Source organism: Cynoglossus semilaevis, chromosome 13, assembly GCF_000523025.1.
Source record: "Cynoglossus semilaevis isolate Cse_v1.0 chromosome 13, Cse_v1.0, whole genome shotgun sequence".
NCBI lineage: Eukaryota > Metazoa > Chordata > Actinopteri > Pleuronectiformes > Cynoglossidae > Cynoglossus > Cynoglossus semilaevis.
The window spans coordinates 12,426,208-12,443,427 of record NC_024319.1 but is presented as its reverse complement, the minus strand read 5'-3'; the positions used below and the strand labels follow the sequence as shown (position 1 = coordinate 12,443,427).

Sequence of the window (17,220 nt, the reverse complement as noted above, 5' to 3'; positions counted from 1 at the left end):
GTGTTTTTAAATGCACAGGCTTTAATTTCTATGACAAAATTCTATCATTTTAGGTTTGAATATTTCACCGCAACATTTGAAATGAATTAGAAACTCAACATCTGTCTTTATTTTTCTTTCTCTCTCAGACTTTAGTATTTTTTTAGTTCCACAAGTGCAACTTATCTACGTCCTTGTTTCAATATGCGTCAGTAAGTTTTCACTCTCCCTGCCCTCTCCACAGATCACGTAATTATTGCCTTTGAAATTTAATTTTTCTTTCTCCACTTGTTTCTTCCTGGTTGTTATTATTGACTTTTCTTTTCTTTTTTTTTTAAACCTGCCGACCATCTCAGCTGTGCTGTACTGACATGTATGGCACTGTATCCTGTTGGGTTCTAATCTTTGCAGCAATGTTCAAAGTTACTGTTGATGTTTTGACTTCACATCAATAGCTGCTGTTGGTAGATTTTGTTAGTGCTGCGTGTGCAGTACACTATCAACACAAAGACTGCTGTTTGCTGTCACTGCATGGAATGAAATAGAGCAGCTGTCAAACAATTCCATCAAAAGCACGACAAAGTTCACAGCTCTCCTGCTGACAACGATCTCCGAGTTCGTCTGCAGGGAAGCACTGCAGCTTCTATTGATGGCATGTAAAGTGAGACAGCAAAACCTAAAAAATGACTGTCCTCACGCAGAGATATCGCACATATCACAGACTACATCTAGAGGACACACACCACCACTGCTGGAATCAGATTGCTTTAGCTGTTTAGTTTTTTTTTTCCTTTAAAATCAAGGGACGTTACCGCACCTGAGCGCGTCAGGGTGAATGAGTAATTGATGGTTCAGTGGAGATGTACGTATTTGAAATGGGGGAAAAAAACATCTGCACAAGAAACACAACTTTCATGTGTTTCCCCTGGTTTTATCAGCAGTAAGACACAGCTGAGCCTAGTATATAAACTCCATGTGCTGAAGACAAAGTCTGTATTTTACTTCATACACAGAAACAGTTATTTAGCTGGTTTTAGACTTGGTGTAAAAGGAGCATCCACCAAGGGATGAGTCTCTATAATACAGGCTGACTTATGGCTTCCTGTTGACAGAATTATGTGACTATTGCATTTGTAGGAAGTGCACAAACCTTAGTCCAAAAACAGTTTGCACATATGTTAGAAAGGTGAGCAACAACAGGTAAACAAATACAGGATAAATCCTTGGTAGATTTTAGTGGAAAACATTAAAAAGTTAACATTGGTACCTGGACGTCTGAATATTATGGAGTTAATTTAAGAGGGGACTATTTTTACAGCACTCCTGAATCTCTTTCCAAGTCAATTACCAGACTCCAACTTCCACTGGGTAACAGGGAATTCTGCTTTTTTTTCCCCCCTGTGTGACCTAGTTGTCTTTTGTGAGTAGGTTTTAGCCAGAGCAGTTTGACAGTCAACAGATAAGATGGATTAGGCTTTTTTTCATCCAGTTTTGATGTGAACAGCGTAAAAGCGGGTTAAATCAGTGAGTTTCAGGAGTATTTTTAAATGCCTGGAGATAGCGTGATAAAGGAGCTAAACCTAAGACTCGGGTTCCAGGGAAGGTCAAGGTCGCAGCTTTGGAGAGCAGCTAACCCGATGACGGGGGCTGGCTCTCGCCTCTGTGAGGGCAGGCTGAGCACGGCAGCCGAGCCCACCTCTCATCACTGGGAGAAAAGATACACGAAAGGAGAGAAACAAAATCCACAGAGAGCTCGGAGGGGCGGCATCAAAGAGCAGTGCACCCTGTGTGCCGTGTCTGTGTGTGTGTGTGTGTGAGAGGGTGGAGGTGTGTGTTCAGTTCTTGCTTGAATGACATCAGTGTGTTTGTGTTTGTGCTTGTGCCTTCGCGTGTTTGTTTGGGTGAAAATTCCCAATCCTCTCTGAGCATCTCCATCCATAATTATGTTGTGATTATATGCGAGCACTAAAATAAAACAGTAATTAATCTGTTCAGAGAAGTGCATATTTAACAAAGCAACACAACATCAAAATTAAATCACATTTTTGCGAATATTTTTGTACAACATCCACCCGCCACCCACTCATTTTCCCACCTCCCTGAAACCTGATCTGACACCGCGCTTTACACGCGCACAGGAACTGACAGCCGTACAGTCACGTGACCTTTCTCAGCCAATCCCAAACTCATTTGAATCTTTCTTAGCTTCATGGCCAGGCAATCCATTGGAGCATAAGAAAAGGTGAGGATGCGACCCTTCAGAATAACAGTGATACAGTGCAGTGCACGAGGGTCAAACATGAACATGGAACGTGTTTGTTTATCACATGTCACATTCAGTAAACACTGAGAGGTTTTGGGTTCGTAACATTTCTGGAGGGACACATTTAGACACGTTTTCATCGACATCCATTCCCCCACTGCTGCTCATGTCGGTGACAGGGGAGAGTAATCCTATACACAGGCTGCTATTGTGAAATGAGAAACTAGCCTCCTTCCTTCGCTGCCAGACCAGATGCACCTCTCTCTCTCTCTCTCTCTCTCTCTCTCTCTCTCTGTCCTAATCTGTAAACGACTTAAAGGAGCCTTATCTCCAGGCTCTTCTGCTTCATTTCATGCTTGATTTACTTTAATTTGTCTGATAGGGCACAAGGATTTGGAAATGGCCCATCTTTCGCTGGAAAATGTTCTGATTTTTCTCTGGCATTGTTATATGGAGGTTTTTGACTTTTCTCTCTCCCCCTCTCTCACGCCCTCCTCTTTCTCCATCTCCATCTCCCACTCTCTTCCCTTTACCTCTCCCTCTCTCCTTCCCTTTTTTCTTTCTTTCTCCATCAGCTCTCCCTTTCTCACCTCCTGATGGGGGCCGGAGAAAGAGGAGGGGAGTATCTTGCTCCAGTGCAACAGTCTGTTTGAGTGCATTTAGATTCAAGCTAATACAGCAGAAACAAGTTTTTTTTTTTTTTCTTCCATGAGGTGTGATCTTGTGATGGGCGACGGCAACACTGAAGTCGTGTTTGCCTTTCAGATCCACATTGGGCACAGCGCAGCCGAATGCATCAAACCACAAAGATCTTATGTTTAAGTTAAGAGGCGACTGGTCCTACAGTTCCGCAAGTGGGTGAGCGGTTGGAGCTGATAAAGTTGCTCCACAAAGAAGGGACAGGGACAAGCCACATGTCTACAGATGCCTGGCCTTCACTTTTTTTTTTCTGCTGGCGGAACTCAAGTACTTGCATGACTGTCTGGCTGCTCCAGTCACCCAGACATTTTGCCCACTTCTATTTAGTGACTGAATGACAGCACAGGCAGCGAACTATGATTAGAGAGAAGCCCATCTCTAACCAGATCCTGAATAATCTCCATCCTTCCACCAATGAGGAAAGCACGGAGGTGGCATAAAAAAAAATCTGGAAAGGCGATGAGCACAATAGACCGAGCTTGTCCTGTGTGTACAAAGATGTCACATACTGTAGCTCCACTGGCCACGCTGCATGTGTTCACCGAGAGATGAAGTAAAACCCTCGATTTATTCCACCGCAGTCGGTTGGACTAATTTGTCTTAATCAAAGAGAAGTTTACATACAAATCTGTGTCGGAGAAAAAAGATCTGCTCATGTTGAACTGTTTCAACATGATGGCTTTTAAAAGAGGGAGAAAAAAACAAAACAAACGACCCCACCTCTGAACACAATGTGGATAAACAAATGGTTAACTACATACACAAGTACACTGAGGAGGAAACAGGAGGAGATGATTGAAATTCATCTCACAGCCTGAATTTACTTAACTGCGGGTCTGTGCACGGTGATAAACGGAGTGATGATCCGGGAACACGTCTTTATCCATGCTTTGCTTTAATTAACAGCGGCTTGTTTGTTGAAAAGATGATTAATATGCCAATGAAAATTGCATAATTGAATACCACAACACTCGCACAATCAGCGAGGAACATGCCATATTTTATTAACTTCTTATTATCACTATTATTGCTATTATTTGGTATTTTAATTCACTTGACAAGTGCCCCCAACACAACAGCCCAACACTGAAAAGAAGGAGACGGAGGTGGAATTAGCGTGACGGTGGGACAAGCTGGTCCCAGCTGTTATTCACCAATGGGAGGCCTTCACATGCAGGGCCACTGTTTGGGTATCAACACACATCAGTGTGATGGCTTTAAACGCTGTAAACCAGGGGTGTCAAACAAAACGGCCTCCTTGATGACTTTTGAAAACATAAATAAATACACACACACTTCAGGTTCAGGATATTTTTTGTAAAATTATTATTTCATAAAATATAAATAAATAATTATAAATATCTAATAAACGTGTACTGCATGAAAACAAAGGGGAAAACATGGCCTTATTGTAATTTATAATTTATTATGCTGTGATTGTACTGGTCCAGCCCACTTGACCTCTAATTAGGTTGCATGCGGCTCATGAACCAAAATGAGTTTGACAGCTCTGCTGTAAATGAAGTGTGGCTTGTTGTAATGAGGCCAAATAAGATTTGAAAGAAAGTGAAAGAACGGAGAAGCTTCAAGCATGCAGTCAGTAATGCAGGAACTATCTCAAGTGCTTCAGTTCAGTCCTCATTTTACAGAATGCTGTGCAAAGTCATGCATACAAAGGTGACTAAAAAGCAGAGTTACTCAGACACACTGTGAGGTCTGTCGTTTGAGTCTAAAAGTACTCAAAATGCGAATAAAAGTAGAAAAAAAGAAAAGAAAAACATATGCATGAGAGTTTCAGTTGAACAATACAGAGTTTACCTTGTGTTATATCCACGGGCAGAGCCTGTGTCATAGCGTCTCTATGTTAATGTTAAATACACACATCAAATATTCAGCCAATTACATTAATACCTCTTTGTGAAACGTGTGCAGCTACAGCGCCTGGGAGGCACGTCGCAGAACAAACATATTCAGAGAGCAAAAGAAAGAAGCAATGGTTGTCAAGTCCCCCGGGGCAGAAAGACAACCAGGGAGCAGTGCAGCTTTAACTCCGCCTCTCTTTTAGCCAGCATCTCTCATTTTATACCCCCACATTTCTTTGCACTTCTCCAAGTGAAGTGTACTAGCAGTTAAACAGGAGACGGGCTTTCTAAGTGGACACAAATTGGGCTGAAATGCAGACAAAGTGGCCGAGAGGGAATTATCTTATTCAATGTGCTGCATCTCCATTTTCCACACAGAACTACCAGTGAATAAAGTGACATCTTCCTCAGATGATAAGAACAGTGACTGTATTTGGTCCTATTGTAGATTGTATAAGTAACAACCATGAAGTTCCTCCATAAAGCCTCTTAGTACTTTATAGAGGATCAGCGGCTAAATTTGCATCGAGGCGTTGCAGCGCAGGAGTACAGTGATTTGTCTAATCTCTTGTTGCATATCTCTCCGTTATAATCACACACCCTGTATTTTTGGCTTGCATGTTTGTGATGTTAGGAGGAGGTATGTTTTCTACACACAGGTGATGATGGTAGAAATGCATTGCTAATCTAAACCAAAATCACACAGCAAAAATATTCCACAATGGTCAAATTGAGTTTCTGTAAATATGTATTAGAATAGTCACAGGGTTCAACAACCACAGTTGTTCTTTATGTCAAAATAGTTTTAAAAATATGACCTCAAGCTACAAAAGCCATTAGCCTGCACCCTTTCACAAACATCAAATTACAGGCTTACTGTAAGGCAGCGTTCTTCAACCTGGGGTCGCAACCCCAGGTGGGACCGCCTGGAATTCAAATGGGGTCACCTGAAATGTGTAGTAATTAACAAAAAAATAAATAAATTAATTAAATGACACGACAAGCTGAAGCGCTGTAATACTTTCCATCTTTCAAATCTTCAATGTGGCCAGTTCAAAATCCATTGTTTGAGAGATTGTTTGTTCAATATTTATTTGATCAGGGAAAATCAAATCAAATGTCAGTTAGCTCATCTGTATAAGCAACACAGTAAAACAAACATGATTTTAAACTAATTCTAGAAAAAAATAATTCTCTGGCTTCACTAGAAATGTGTGATGTCAAAATGTGGTCACACACCACAAACATTGGGGACCACTGTTGTAAGGCATTGTATGAAACGCATATGTTTGTATTCTTATATAAATAGGCCACATTTAGTTAGGTAAAAATAGAGTGATAGCCAAAAACTCAACAAAAGATTATATAAGCATTAGCTATTAGCCACATTTTTTTAAAATGTCTAAAACAGTAGAATAGGACAGCTGGCCAGCTGAAGCTAAAATAGAAATATGTTATTGGTTAACTTTAAATTGCACTAAATTACACAAGAAAAGCTACACTTGTCTAATCTGGAGTGTGTTTACCACAAGATGCTGCTAAATACTACACAATGTATCATAGAAATTGACCATGTTTGGGGAAAAATACACACACACACACACTCACACACACACAGCCACACCATATTTATACAAAGCACTTGGATCCCAATTTGATTTTTACTTCAGTCAGAGTGCAGAACTCACACAGGGCCTGATGATGGACTTTCATCATCGCTATCAGCAATCTGAGTGTCATTCATGTTTTGTGAGAGTCGTCAGAAGACTTTGAATAAACCTCTGGAGCAGTGAGATAAAACCTCCCTTTTCTTTAAAAACGAACAGCCGTGATGTACGTCCAAATTTCCTGATTACAAGACGCAGCAGAGAGAGAAAAAGTAAAAACCTCTTTTCAAAAACAGTCCTGAAAGTTTGGAGTTTGCTGATATAACAGTCAAGTGTGTCTGTAAGTCTACTTAAAACGCGTAGGTATCAGTGGAGACAGCTGTGACATCCTCGTCTTATGATTCTGCCGAGACAGTACACTATCAAACCTTTCATGACGTTCCCAAGCTACATTTCTGGTGACAAAAGCTCAGTGAAAGTCTCCTGAAGGATTCATCTGTATCCTAATATTTCCAATCCAATTTAACTGCGGCAGCCGGAGTGGTCTGAACACCAGTTTACAAATCTTTGCTTTCCAAGACTCTCTGTGCTGAAGGCTTGAGGGGTTCAATCAATGGTGCTTTGATCTCGGCTGGAACCATAATTATTTAACATTGTTACAAGGATTTCTCTAATCCATCCTACCATTAAATCCCTTTTACGCCCTCATCTTCTGCAGCCTAATCTGCAACCGGGTGCTGCGTTTGTCTCTCTCCCATTTCGACTCGCCCCACCTTTCTTGACGACACCCTGACTTGAGCCTGAACTTAAGTGCTGAGTTTTTAAATGCTTTGTTTATTGCAAGCTTAACAAGTGAAATGCAGTTATAACTAGTTATTCACGCACTCTCTATCAGTAACATTTGGTGTAAATCATCAAGTTTGAATAATTCTAAAATTGAGAAATCTTCTTAAAATTGCTAAACTTGTTGTACTGAGACCCAAACACATATATACATATGAAAATGGAGTTTCTGGGAAAATGAAGACATTTTTGTGTCTTCATCGTACAACTACAGTTTGGGACCAGATAGCTACACCCATTTCTTATAGTCTGCTCCTTAATTTTTTTCTTCTTTTATACTTAGTTAAATGCTTCAGTGGAATTTTAAGCTTCCGGTTACTGATGCCAGAAAGGTTTATTTCCATCTGTTTTATCCAATGATTGCTTTGACTCATAACAAAAAAGGGTCTGTTGTCCTTTTGCAAATATTTGCATGTCTGTGTTTCACCGTGATATAAATAGCTGTATGGGCAACTGCAAACATTTGCTAAGGCACCTGCCACACTATCTTGACCATCTGGTCCTTTAGTTCTCCTACAGTAGCATGACATATGTGCATCCTAACTAAAGTGGTTATTGTTTTCTCTATATTTGGGTAAAAAGATGCTTTAGATGACACAGCCTTCTGTGATGACGCCAGTCCAAAATGAATTTTTAGCAAATTTGTAAAGGACAGAGAGATAGGTGGGGGTGATTTATGTATTTCAGGGGAGGGTGTTCCTTTTGGCTCATTCCAAGTCTGTGCCTGATGGTCAGGTAGATTCTCAGATGGCCGCTCCTTCACCTGACCCATGTCTTGCCCTGGTCAGTGCCCAGCTGGCACCGGGAGCTGAGCAAGCTGGGCCATGCCAGTCATCAGGAAAAAGCCAAGTGAGAGGATTTGAGGATGGTGACGATCGTATCACTTCCCTTACTGCTCTGTCACACTTATCGCCTCTCACTGCATCTCCTCGTTCACTGTGGGCTGTAGCTGTATTTGCTGCAGTATCAAAAATGCTGACGTGTCATTGTTTGATGCTGAGGCTGACATTTACAATGAGATGTCACTCAAGTTTTTACCTTTGTGCTTTTTTTTTATTTTCGTCAGTTCATGAAGCTTCAATGTTTTTATCTGACACTAACACACTGTTGTGTAACACAGTGAAACAAAATTACAGCGTATGACAACTTGTTGCACCAAACAATATTCTGTCTCACGGAGGAGACAATTGCAATGATATGGCAATGATTATAATTACTGCTCTTAACAAAACCTTGGATTTCCATGAGAGGGTGTGGTTTACATGGGAACGTATTTAGATAAGGCTGAGAACAAGTTCATTAGCGGAGTAAGCTAACTAACACACGCCGTTCCCAATTAGCCCAGAGCAGAGTGAGTGCGAGAGGATGAGACGGAGTCAGATTGCAATCATTACCACTGTCAGAAAATGAAAAGAATTGCGTGGAACGGTATCTCCTAAATCAGAAAGTGATTGTGGAAAATCCGTGACGAGAAATGAGCACGAGACAGAAGATCAGTGCGCAGATTTGCTTAAGGACATACTGGCAGAGAGAGAAAGGGAAGCTGACTGGGTGTTCCACATCAGAGACTCTGCAAACATCGAAGAACCAGTCATCAGATTAATAGCAAGTCATTCAGCGCCGTTCTCTACTGTTCTACAGAAAGAGAAAGAGAATCACAGAACAGGGGGGCAATCGTGGACAGCACTCGACATGAGCGGCTCAAGTGGAGATGAAACGTGCAGGACAGAAAAAATGTTCAATTACAGGATATAGATTGTAAAGGCTTTTGTTGTTACTCAGCAAAAGGGAAACGGAATGGAGGTCCTTCAATAGTATCACCAAAGCAGGTGGCCATGTTCCGTGTTAGACCACCTCATTAAAAGACCTCACTCTCTTTTTATGTTAACGGCCATTACACATCCTATTCAGATGCACACACGCGGGGTGATTAAAAATTATCTGTTGGCGATCATAATCACACCTGCTTAAACTTAAGCCAAAGAATAACAAAGAACTTTTGAATGCCCGACTATCGGCACACTGACAAAGAGATTAAAGGGTAGACAGTCCCCAACTAAATAAATTTGCTTTTAATCGCTGCGAACAGGAAGTCATGTCATTTCCAGTGTTCCTATCTGATCGTCTGATTCTCCTCTTTATTCAAATTATAACATGCCCATCTGACTTTTACAGCACAATGGGAAAAATTAAAAAGGGAAATGACCTTTCATGGCAAACCACGATGGGAGAGTGAATGGCATTATTATGCACCAAGATTAATTTCGGCCCACTCTGTAGTGTCCATTAAGAAAACAGAGGACAAGAACACACACACACACACACACACACACACACACACACACACACGGTGTATGTCACTCACTAATTGGTTTGTAACTTACACAAGTGTGTTACCCTGCTCTGTGCTTCCTGCGGCTCTGTTTGTTTACTGTCAGTTTCACTTGGAAGTCACAATCAGATTAAAATCTTATTTACAATCCTAATCCCCATAATCCCTTGCTGAATTCAAATTTGGAGACATTCAATGCACTGCCAATTAAAGCTAGTTTTTAAATATTATTTCGAGCTCTGAAAATGACAATATGTTATATACGTGACAATATGTACTTATATTCAGTCAGTCTTCAGTTACTTTGTGGAAATCGCTTACCGATCTTTTTTATATGAAGTTCAGTTCAAACAGTCCTGTCTTGAACAGTCACATGTGAACCCAGCAGGTATCAGTAGGACGTTGGCACAAGCAGTAGAAAATATGGACGACAACTGTGTTTGTATTTACAGATTATTTAGTCTGTGACTGGTTGTGTTCCCTTTTATCCAAATAAAGTGAAATGTCTAAGAAGGTAAGAAGACAGTGCTGTGGTCTTTAGTGTTGATGCTAATTTATATCTGCTAACCAATCGGGCTGATGTTCAGTAATAGATGAACACACACATTTTACACCCCCTCCTCTCTGCACCACAACGATCCTAACTGTTTACATGAGATACTGCTACAAAAATGTAAGTCTCGCTCCATTTTCTCCTTCTTCCCCCCGTACAACAGTGACCTCCTCTTCATCTAATTCCCATTCTGATGGCTAAGTAGAAAGTGCGAGCATAATTACAGTCAGTCATACATCTCGTCATTCTACATTTATCCCTCCTTTTCAAAGAAAAGTATTTTTAAGCTCAGCATTTTCTCGCCCAAGCGGGGCCTTTTCCCTGCATGTGTTGCCTTCTTTTTGTCATGGCCCCCATAGTTCTGAGCTGACCCCCTCAGTCCTGTCTCTTGACTGATCACAGTGATGGTTTATTACTGTCGTCCTGGCGCTTATCTTCAGCTAGCAATGCTCATTTCCTTCCACAGATTTAAATGCAAATGTGAAATTTAATGATAAATGCATTATCTGATAGGTGCGATAACACTGATTCAGTGTCAGTATAAAATACACACCCCAGGGGGCTTCGAGCTAGCAAGCGCAACTTGCCCAAATCCACTTTCTAGCTCTTTCTCTCCCTCTCTCCCTCCCTCCCTTTTTCTTCTTTGACAAATGCATGTACCTGCAACACATTTCTTTAGGTCAGTTAATGCAGTGAGAGGAATTATATTTTGTGAGTTCAGCAGTGTGGGTGCAGCGATTGCTGAGCAGTAATTGCTGTACAACGTTCTTGTTTAATGTAATATCAATCCCAGTGATGATGTGAGGCTCTGCTACCAAATAAATAAATAAATAAAGTGAACTAGACCTGCAAGCATTTATGAAGGGCTCAAACATAGCTTATAGTGGTGAATGTTTGTGTGGCTAGTTTTATTTGTAATTGTGTTTCCATGGCTGTTCTTGAACACTGGGCATCGATATTGTTGCATTTTCACCTTATTATTTCCTGCCACTGATAACATCTCCATGTTTAAACTTAGCCTCACATGTTGTGCTTTCTTCCTTCGTCCATAGAAAATGAATGGAGATGTGATCACCGTGTTTGTGACGCCTGTGCTCCTGGTCCTGATCAAAAACAATGGAATCCCAGTGGAAGTGTCTGTCAGTGGTCCGCGGCCGCTCGAGTCACGTGAGTTAAACCTCATGGTCTGTCATGGTATTGATATGTCAGAGTTTCAGGGTTGAAACGTCTCAAGTCAAAACAATAGGTCTACAAACGGGCATGCAACACTTGCCATGCAAATGATTGAAGCCACTCAAGGTCAAAACTTTGACCTATAGTTACTACACTGTTAGATCGCAGGGATTCAACAAATACGTTTTTGTAGTGCATAAGGCTTTGGTGTTTTTAACTTCTGTTTTAGATCAATGGCATTTCTGTTCAAAGTTGTCATTGTTTACTCCTAAAGGAAATAATATTGACATAAAATGTGTGACGCAACATCAAATGTACGGTTGCATTTGTTGTTCTTTGGCTGTAATACCTACATACTTGGCTAAAACAATGCCTCCTCTGTCCATCAATCCACTGAAGCTGTCTCGCTCACTAAGACAAAGAGGGTTCTTACTTGGTCCGTCCCATTCATCTGGTCCCACTGCAGCATGCCTGGTCTTGTCACTCTGCGTCTCCATCTCTGACTCTCCTGCTTCTCGGTTGCCATTCTTCTCTCCTGCAACACAAAAGTAAAAAAAAAAAAAAAAGTTTAACGTAAATTTAGGAAAACTCTTTCCGTAATTAATTTTTCAGGACTAATTTAATTAGCTGCTGCAATGTGCCAGTTCTGATGAACTCGGGGAAATTACCACAGCAGAAACCATTCAATTTTCGAACTCTTCCTTGTAATACTTGAACGTGGCATAATTAGAGGCTGTAAGTGAGCCATTGTGAACAGTTGTTTTTGTAGATGTACATTTAGTGTGAGCTCACCAGATCCAGCTGCACACGTTTATGTGAAAGGAGTTCCCAGGAGTGCTGGCTTGAACAGGAGGAAACCCAGTGGAACAGGAAGGAAAGCAGTGTGTGGAGGAGAGGTGGCTATTTATTACCTTTTGATCTATTGTGGAGTGAGATAGAATGCATGTTATGGGATGTAGTGCTGATTTACAGTCCAGGGGCTCCCACAGACCACGCTCAGGGATCTCTCTCCTGGATGTAAGTGCACAAAGACTCTGTTAAACAGGCCCTGTTGTCAAGTGTGCAGCCATTACTCTGACAGGAGAACCGGTTGAGTATTCGTAGATGCACTTAATTTAAAAATATTAAAATTAATTTCGCATGTCTTCAGAAAGCACAGTTTGTACTCAAAGTTTACAAACACATAAATCAGTGTTTTTTTTGTGGCTGTCCCTGGTGTGGTGCTCTAAATAAATCGGATGTGGCTGACACAGTGGGTGCACTAACTTTCTTTCTCCACACTCTGATAGAACTGCTTCAGGGAAGTATTGGTCGTTTTTTTGGAGGCAAACTTCTTTCACTTTTGTCACCATGTGTCGTTTTCCAACCTTTGATGTTTTAAACCCAATAGTGAACTTTTGAGGACAGTGGATTACTACACTTAAGAGAGATAGAAAACGCTGGCAGTGGTACATTTGGATGTCATGGTCAATAGTTTGATTAGAGGAAGAAGGAACATACGATAAGACGTCTAATGCTTTGGTTCCTTAATAGAATAGAGAATAGCTTTTAATGTCATTGAAAAACACAGTGGCACTGTACAACGGGTATCGGAGTGACTGAATTACCAAAAAAGCACCTAACATGTAATGCAATGACTAGAATGAGTTCATTAAAGTGCGCTGGTGGAGCAGCAGACCTGGACAGAAGGAAACCTTGAAATTGCAAATGGAAGCTTTCAGCTGTTAAACAGATAAACAGTGCAAACCAAGAGCTCATGACTAGAAACGCAGGTCTGTGTGTTCAGGTCTTCTTCAGTGTACTGTTATTTATATTCAGTCTTTTCAGAAGAAAACGTCATACATGTTAGGAACAGGTAGGATAATGCATGAGTGAAAAATATACTGTAGGTTTACTGCCAAATAGGATTGCAGCATCCAACTTTGAAGTTTTCTTCATCTGCAAGTACACTCGTATGATTCGGTTATGGATCACTGTGTCATTTTTTGCCTGGTTTCTCAGATCACAATTAAAAATATTCACTGTTATAGTGTTAAATTATCATCAAATTCAACACATTTTGCTACTTGTAGTACTGCAGTTATCTGTGTATTGTACTGACTCTTAAATTCAAGGATTAATCCTATGCAGCTACACCTTTAAAGCTGATTTTCTTTCCTTTTCTGGTTGTTCTCTTGACTGCAGCCTGACCAGTGCCCTCTGTATCTCTGCTCTGGGACTTTGTACTGGGAAATGCTATGACACATTGCACATTTGTTTCTCAGTTTGATTATGATCACATCTAACTGTGACTACTTCACTGCACTGATCGTCAGTGTTGCAGCAACAACTACAGGATGCACACTCATGCACTTTATTTGGACTCCAGTTATATGCCCTTAGTTTCACATCCACCAAAAATATCCTGCAGGTGTAGCTTTTTTGGACATCCCTCTTCAAAAAAAAAGTTAGAATTGTTGTCAAAACAAGGCATGTATGTCTAAAAAGTGTTTCTATGGGGAGGTTTACAAAAATGTCCTACTTAAAGTCCATGAGGTCATTATGACCTAGTTTTGCTTATGCAAGCGTCTGCTTGGGATGGGGATTGCTCCCCCAACTCCTCTTCTCTCTCTCTCTCTGTATTATAGTGACGCTCACTCAACTAAATTCCCCCAGTATTTATTGGTGGGCCTGGAAAACCTCCTTAGCATACGAGGCTCATATTTTGACGAGGATAACAAAGGCTTGTATCAACAGTTCCTTTCAACGGAGCCGAGTTTTAAAAAGCTGGAGAGATAACATTAAAGGCACTACCTTGATCTCAGGCGAACATGTTAAGCCCTGTAACGAAACGTAGTGGAAGTGTTTAATTACAGCCCTGGAAACGAAGCTACAAGATGATTCCTTAATTAAGCAGCGATTAAGGATTTTCTGCCGTCTATCTAACGCACTTTGCAATGCATTTTAAATACAATCACCCAGGCAACCTCGCGAGGGAACAATGTCACAGGGCTTTGATGAAGTTTTCTGCACAAATGTCATAAGCAAAAAGCAGAACAGAGGAAGGAAGAAGTGCTGGAGCAGCACTTGTTTGATGACAGCACAGTTTGACAAAACCCAGACTACAAACTATGAAGGGGAATACAAAACACAAAAATAGCGAGACCTAGTTTTAAGGAAGGAAAGTGTTGACCTTTTCGGAAATAAACCGAGGCACTACATTATATTTACAGGTTTACTCTACGAGGCAGTGGGATGAACACCCATTAAATTCTTATCAAGGAAGACAGGTTGTCAGTGACCATCCTTCACATAATTATCTACATCATAATTTTCATCTGGCTTTGATTCCTTTTGTGCAGTCGAAAATGAGACACTTCAGGTTGAGTGAGGAGCGACTGAGGGAGAACAGAAGGGACATGGAGGGCTGGGGATGTGATGTGGGCTGCTGGTGCAAGGTTGGCGGGCATGCACGAGGAGCCAGTGAGCTGTTAAAATCAGCCCTATCTGTGCTCTATCAAAGGACAGCTCTCCAGCCAAATCACAGTCACACGCAGTGTGCCACACGTTCAGGTCAATAAGCTTATAGGCGATTTACACAAACAGTTCCTCGAGCAAGGTAGCAACAAAGTCATATTGGCTTTTTCAATCCCTTTTAGCATTGTATCCACCAAAGAAGCCCTTGAAAATGTCAATCTGCTGCACGTGACTTTAAGGAGCTCTGAGAACTCTAATCCCAACCACTCGTTCTAAAGACAGGCCACAATTATGGCTACATTTTATGTCTCTTTAGGTCTCACTGGGGTTTATGGGATTGTACTGGTAATTTATTATTGAATTGTTAATTGTCTTCCTTTGACATTTTTTTTAATCTCATTGATCAAATCAAGTATCTTCAGGTTTGCAAATGTTGCTCCAGCTACACTACAATATTCTCAATTTACACATTGCAAATGATAAAGAATGTGAAGAAAAGCAGATGTACTTTATTCCATTCCCTGTAGAGAGATGAGGTTAGCTGTACTTAAACAAAACATACAACCTCTCCACTAGATGTTGCAGTATCACACACATCGCACCTTTACCGCAATGCTGCGTTTATCGAATACCCTAAACAATTGTCCTTTTGCTTGACCTTTGGTTGATGATTTTAGAGTGTACTGTTATCGGGCCAAGGCCTGTCCTCCCTACAGCACTGGCAGTGCTTGTCACATGATATTGCTTATTTATTTGTTGATGCAGATTGTGCTGCAACAGATAAAGTTGATTCCAGGAAGCAACCTTATTCACCAAAGTCAAGCATAGCTGTGAGACTTTTCTGCTATCTGAAAAATACGCTCAAATTCCTTGCAATTTTGTGGCACACAGAGCACTCCAATGGAGCGAGGCTATTAGTGAAATGTTCTGCCACTGTCTCTTTAAATGCCAATAAATTCCCATCATTACAGAATCTGGCAGTTTTCCTCCTTGTCTGCAGCCCGGCTCTTTATCTCGCTCTGCCTCAGTCTCTGAGCATGTAGATCTGGCCCAGTTAGATTGTCATACTTAACAAACATTAATGATTAATTTCCTCCACTGAGTCAAATGGGGCTAAAGGGATGACTCGATTCATCTTATCGCACCACAAATTAGCATTTCCCCATATTCTCCAGCATCAACTGTGCATTAAAATTCCACATTTGCCATTCTGGGCACTGGCAGCTGTGGCAAAACAGCCACGGAGATGTTCCTCCTCTACTGCTGGAGATTGTGATTACTTCTGTGTTACACAAAGAGTGGCATAATTAATTCTGCACTTTTCACTTTGTTAGTGTGAAGCTCTGACGGCTGCAGTTCAAATGAACCACTGAGGGGGTTATTTGACAGGACAAGGTGTGTCTGTTATGGACTCAGCTTTTGTTTGTCACTTCCACTGTGAGAAAATGTTTGGGCCTGCTGCAGTGTTATCCTGAAATTTAACATGAGCAGTGAAGCTGCCGTTGGTGCTTTTTCTTTTTCCCACTACACAATTACAATTACACAATGACATCAGAAGCGTGCAGTTTACCTGCAAACCGTTTGTACACTCTGACTAGTGAAAAAAGAGGTGTTTTACACCTACGAGTTGAGACACGTGAAATGACATGTAAATTCAGTGTCAGAGCTAACTAAGGAAGTCATTTGTCATCACACACCACTTGGAACACGGCGAGGGAACAGCTTGTGGAAACACCCTGTGCTGAACTTCACAGCCAACAATAAAAGAGAGGCTGTGTCTGCAAGGTGAAATTTCACAATTTCACAAAAACCTCCTAGTATATCGTACATAAAACATTTCTTCCTTTTTTACAACTATGGCGTCAGGTGTGTGAATGGAGAATAAATCCTTGCTGTGGAGTCAAACCGAGCTCTTTAAATTTTGAAACTGACTGAGTAGGAGTTTGCTTGATGTAAAATTCTGTTCAAACTACAACAGAGGTCAAGGTCATTTCACCAGATTTGAGGCTTTTGTGTTCACAAAACTCATCTGATTCCTGGTGTGTTGGAGCAGTGTTTTTTTTTTTTTTTTAATTCAAGGTTTTTCGTTTTTACCCACACTGTTTATTATTGTTTAAAATAGAAATACCTTGTTGCCCATGTCGTTGTATCTTACTGATATTTATTTGATTATATCAGAAATTATTTGTAAGAACAATGTAATAGATGTATGTAGAGCATATGTTACTGAAACATAACCTATATTAATTATGTAGATTTCATTGGTGCAGTGATGTCACTTCAATTCTTTAACTAACAGTACACATATCTGGTTGCTATAAGACTTACAGTGATCCAAAAATATAACTTTAAAATTACCACGTTGACAGAAAAGCCTGAATAGACAAACAAGGACAAGAAAATAATGTAACTTTAAGGAACTAGTAAAAAGTCTAGAGCAGGGGTGTCCACAC

At 40.7% G+C, this 17,220-nt stretch overlaps 2 protein-coding genes across 3 annotated transcripts in view; one reads left to right on the top strand and one right to left on the bottom strand.

Annotated features, from left to right (window-relative positions):
- LOC103388629 (uncharacterized) overlaps window positions 1-17,220 on the top strand; it is a 143,259-nt gene that overhangs the window by 81,069 nt on the left and 44,970 nt on the right. Inside the window, exon 13 of the transcript XR_003051614.1 lies at window positions 11,191-11,305. The gene's annotated coding sequence lies outside the window, so the exon portion shown is untranslated. The remainder of the gene's footprint in view (window positions 1-11,190; window positions 11,306-17,220) is intronic.
- zfpm2a (zinc finger protein, FOG family member 2a) overlaps window positions 1-17,220 on the bottom strand; it is a 118,635-nt gene that overhangs the window by 65,920 nt on the left and 35,495 nt on the right. For both annotated transcript variants that reach the window (XM_025061870.1, XM_025061871.1), the window contains exon 3: window positions 11,745-11,846. In XM_025061870.1, coding sequence (XP_024917638.1) covers window positions 11,745-11,846 — 102 coding nt within the window. The remainder of the gene's footprint in view (window positions 1-11,744; window positions 11,847-17,220) is intronic.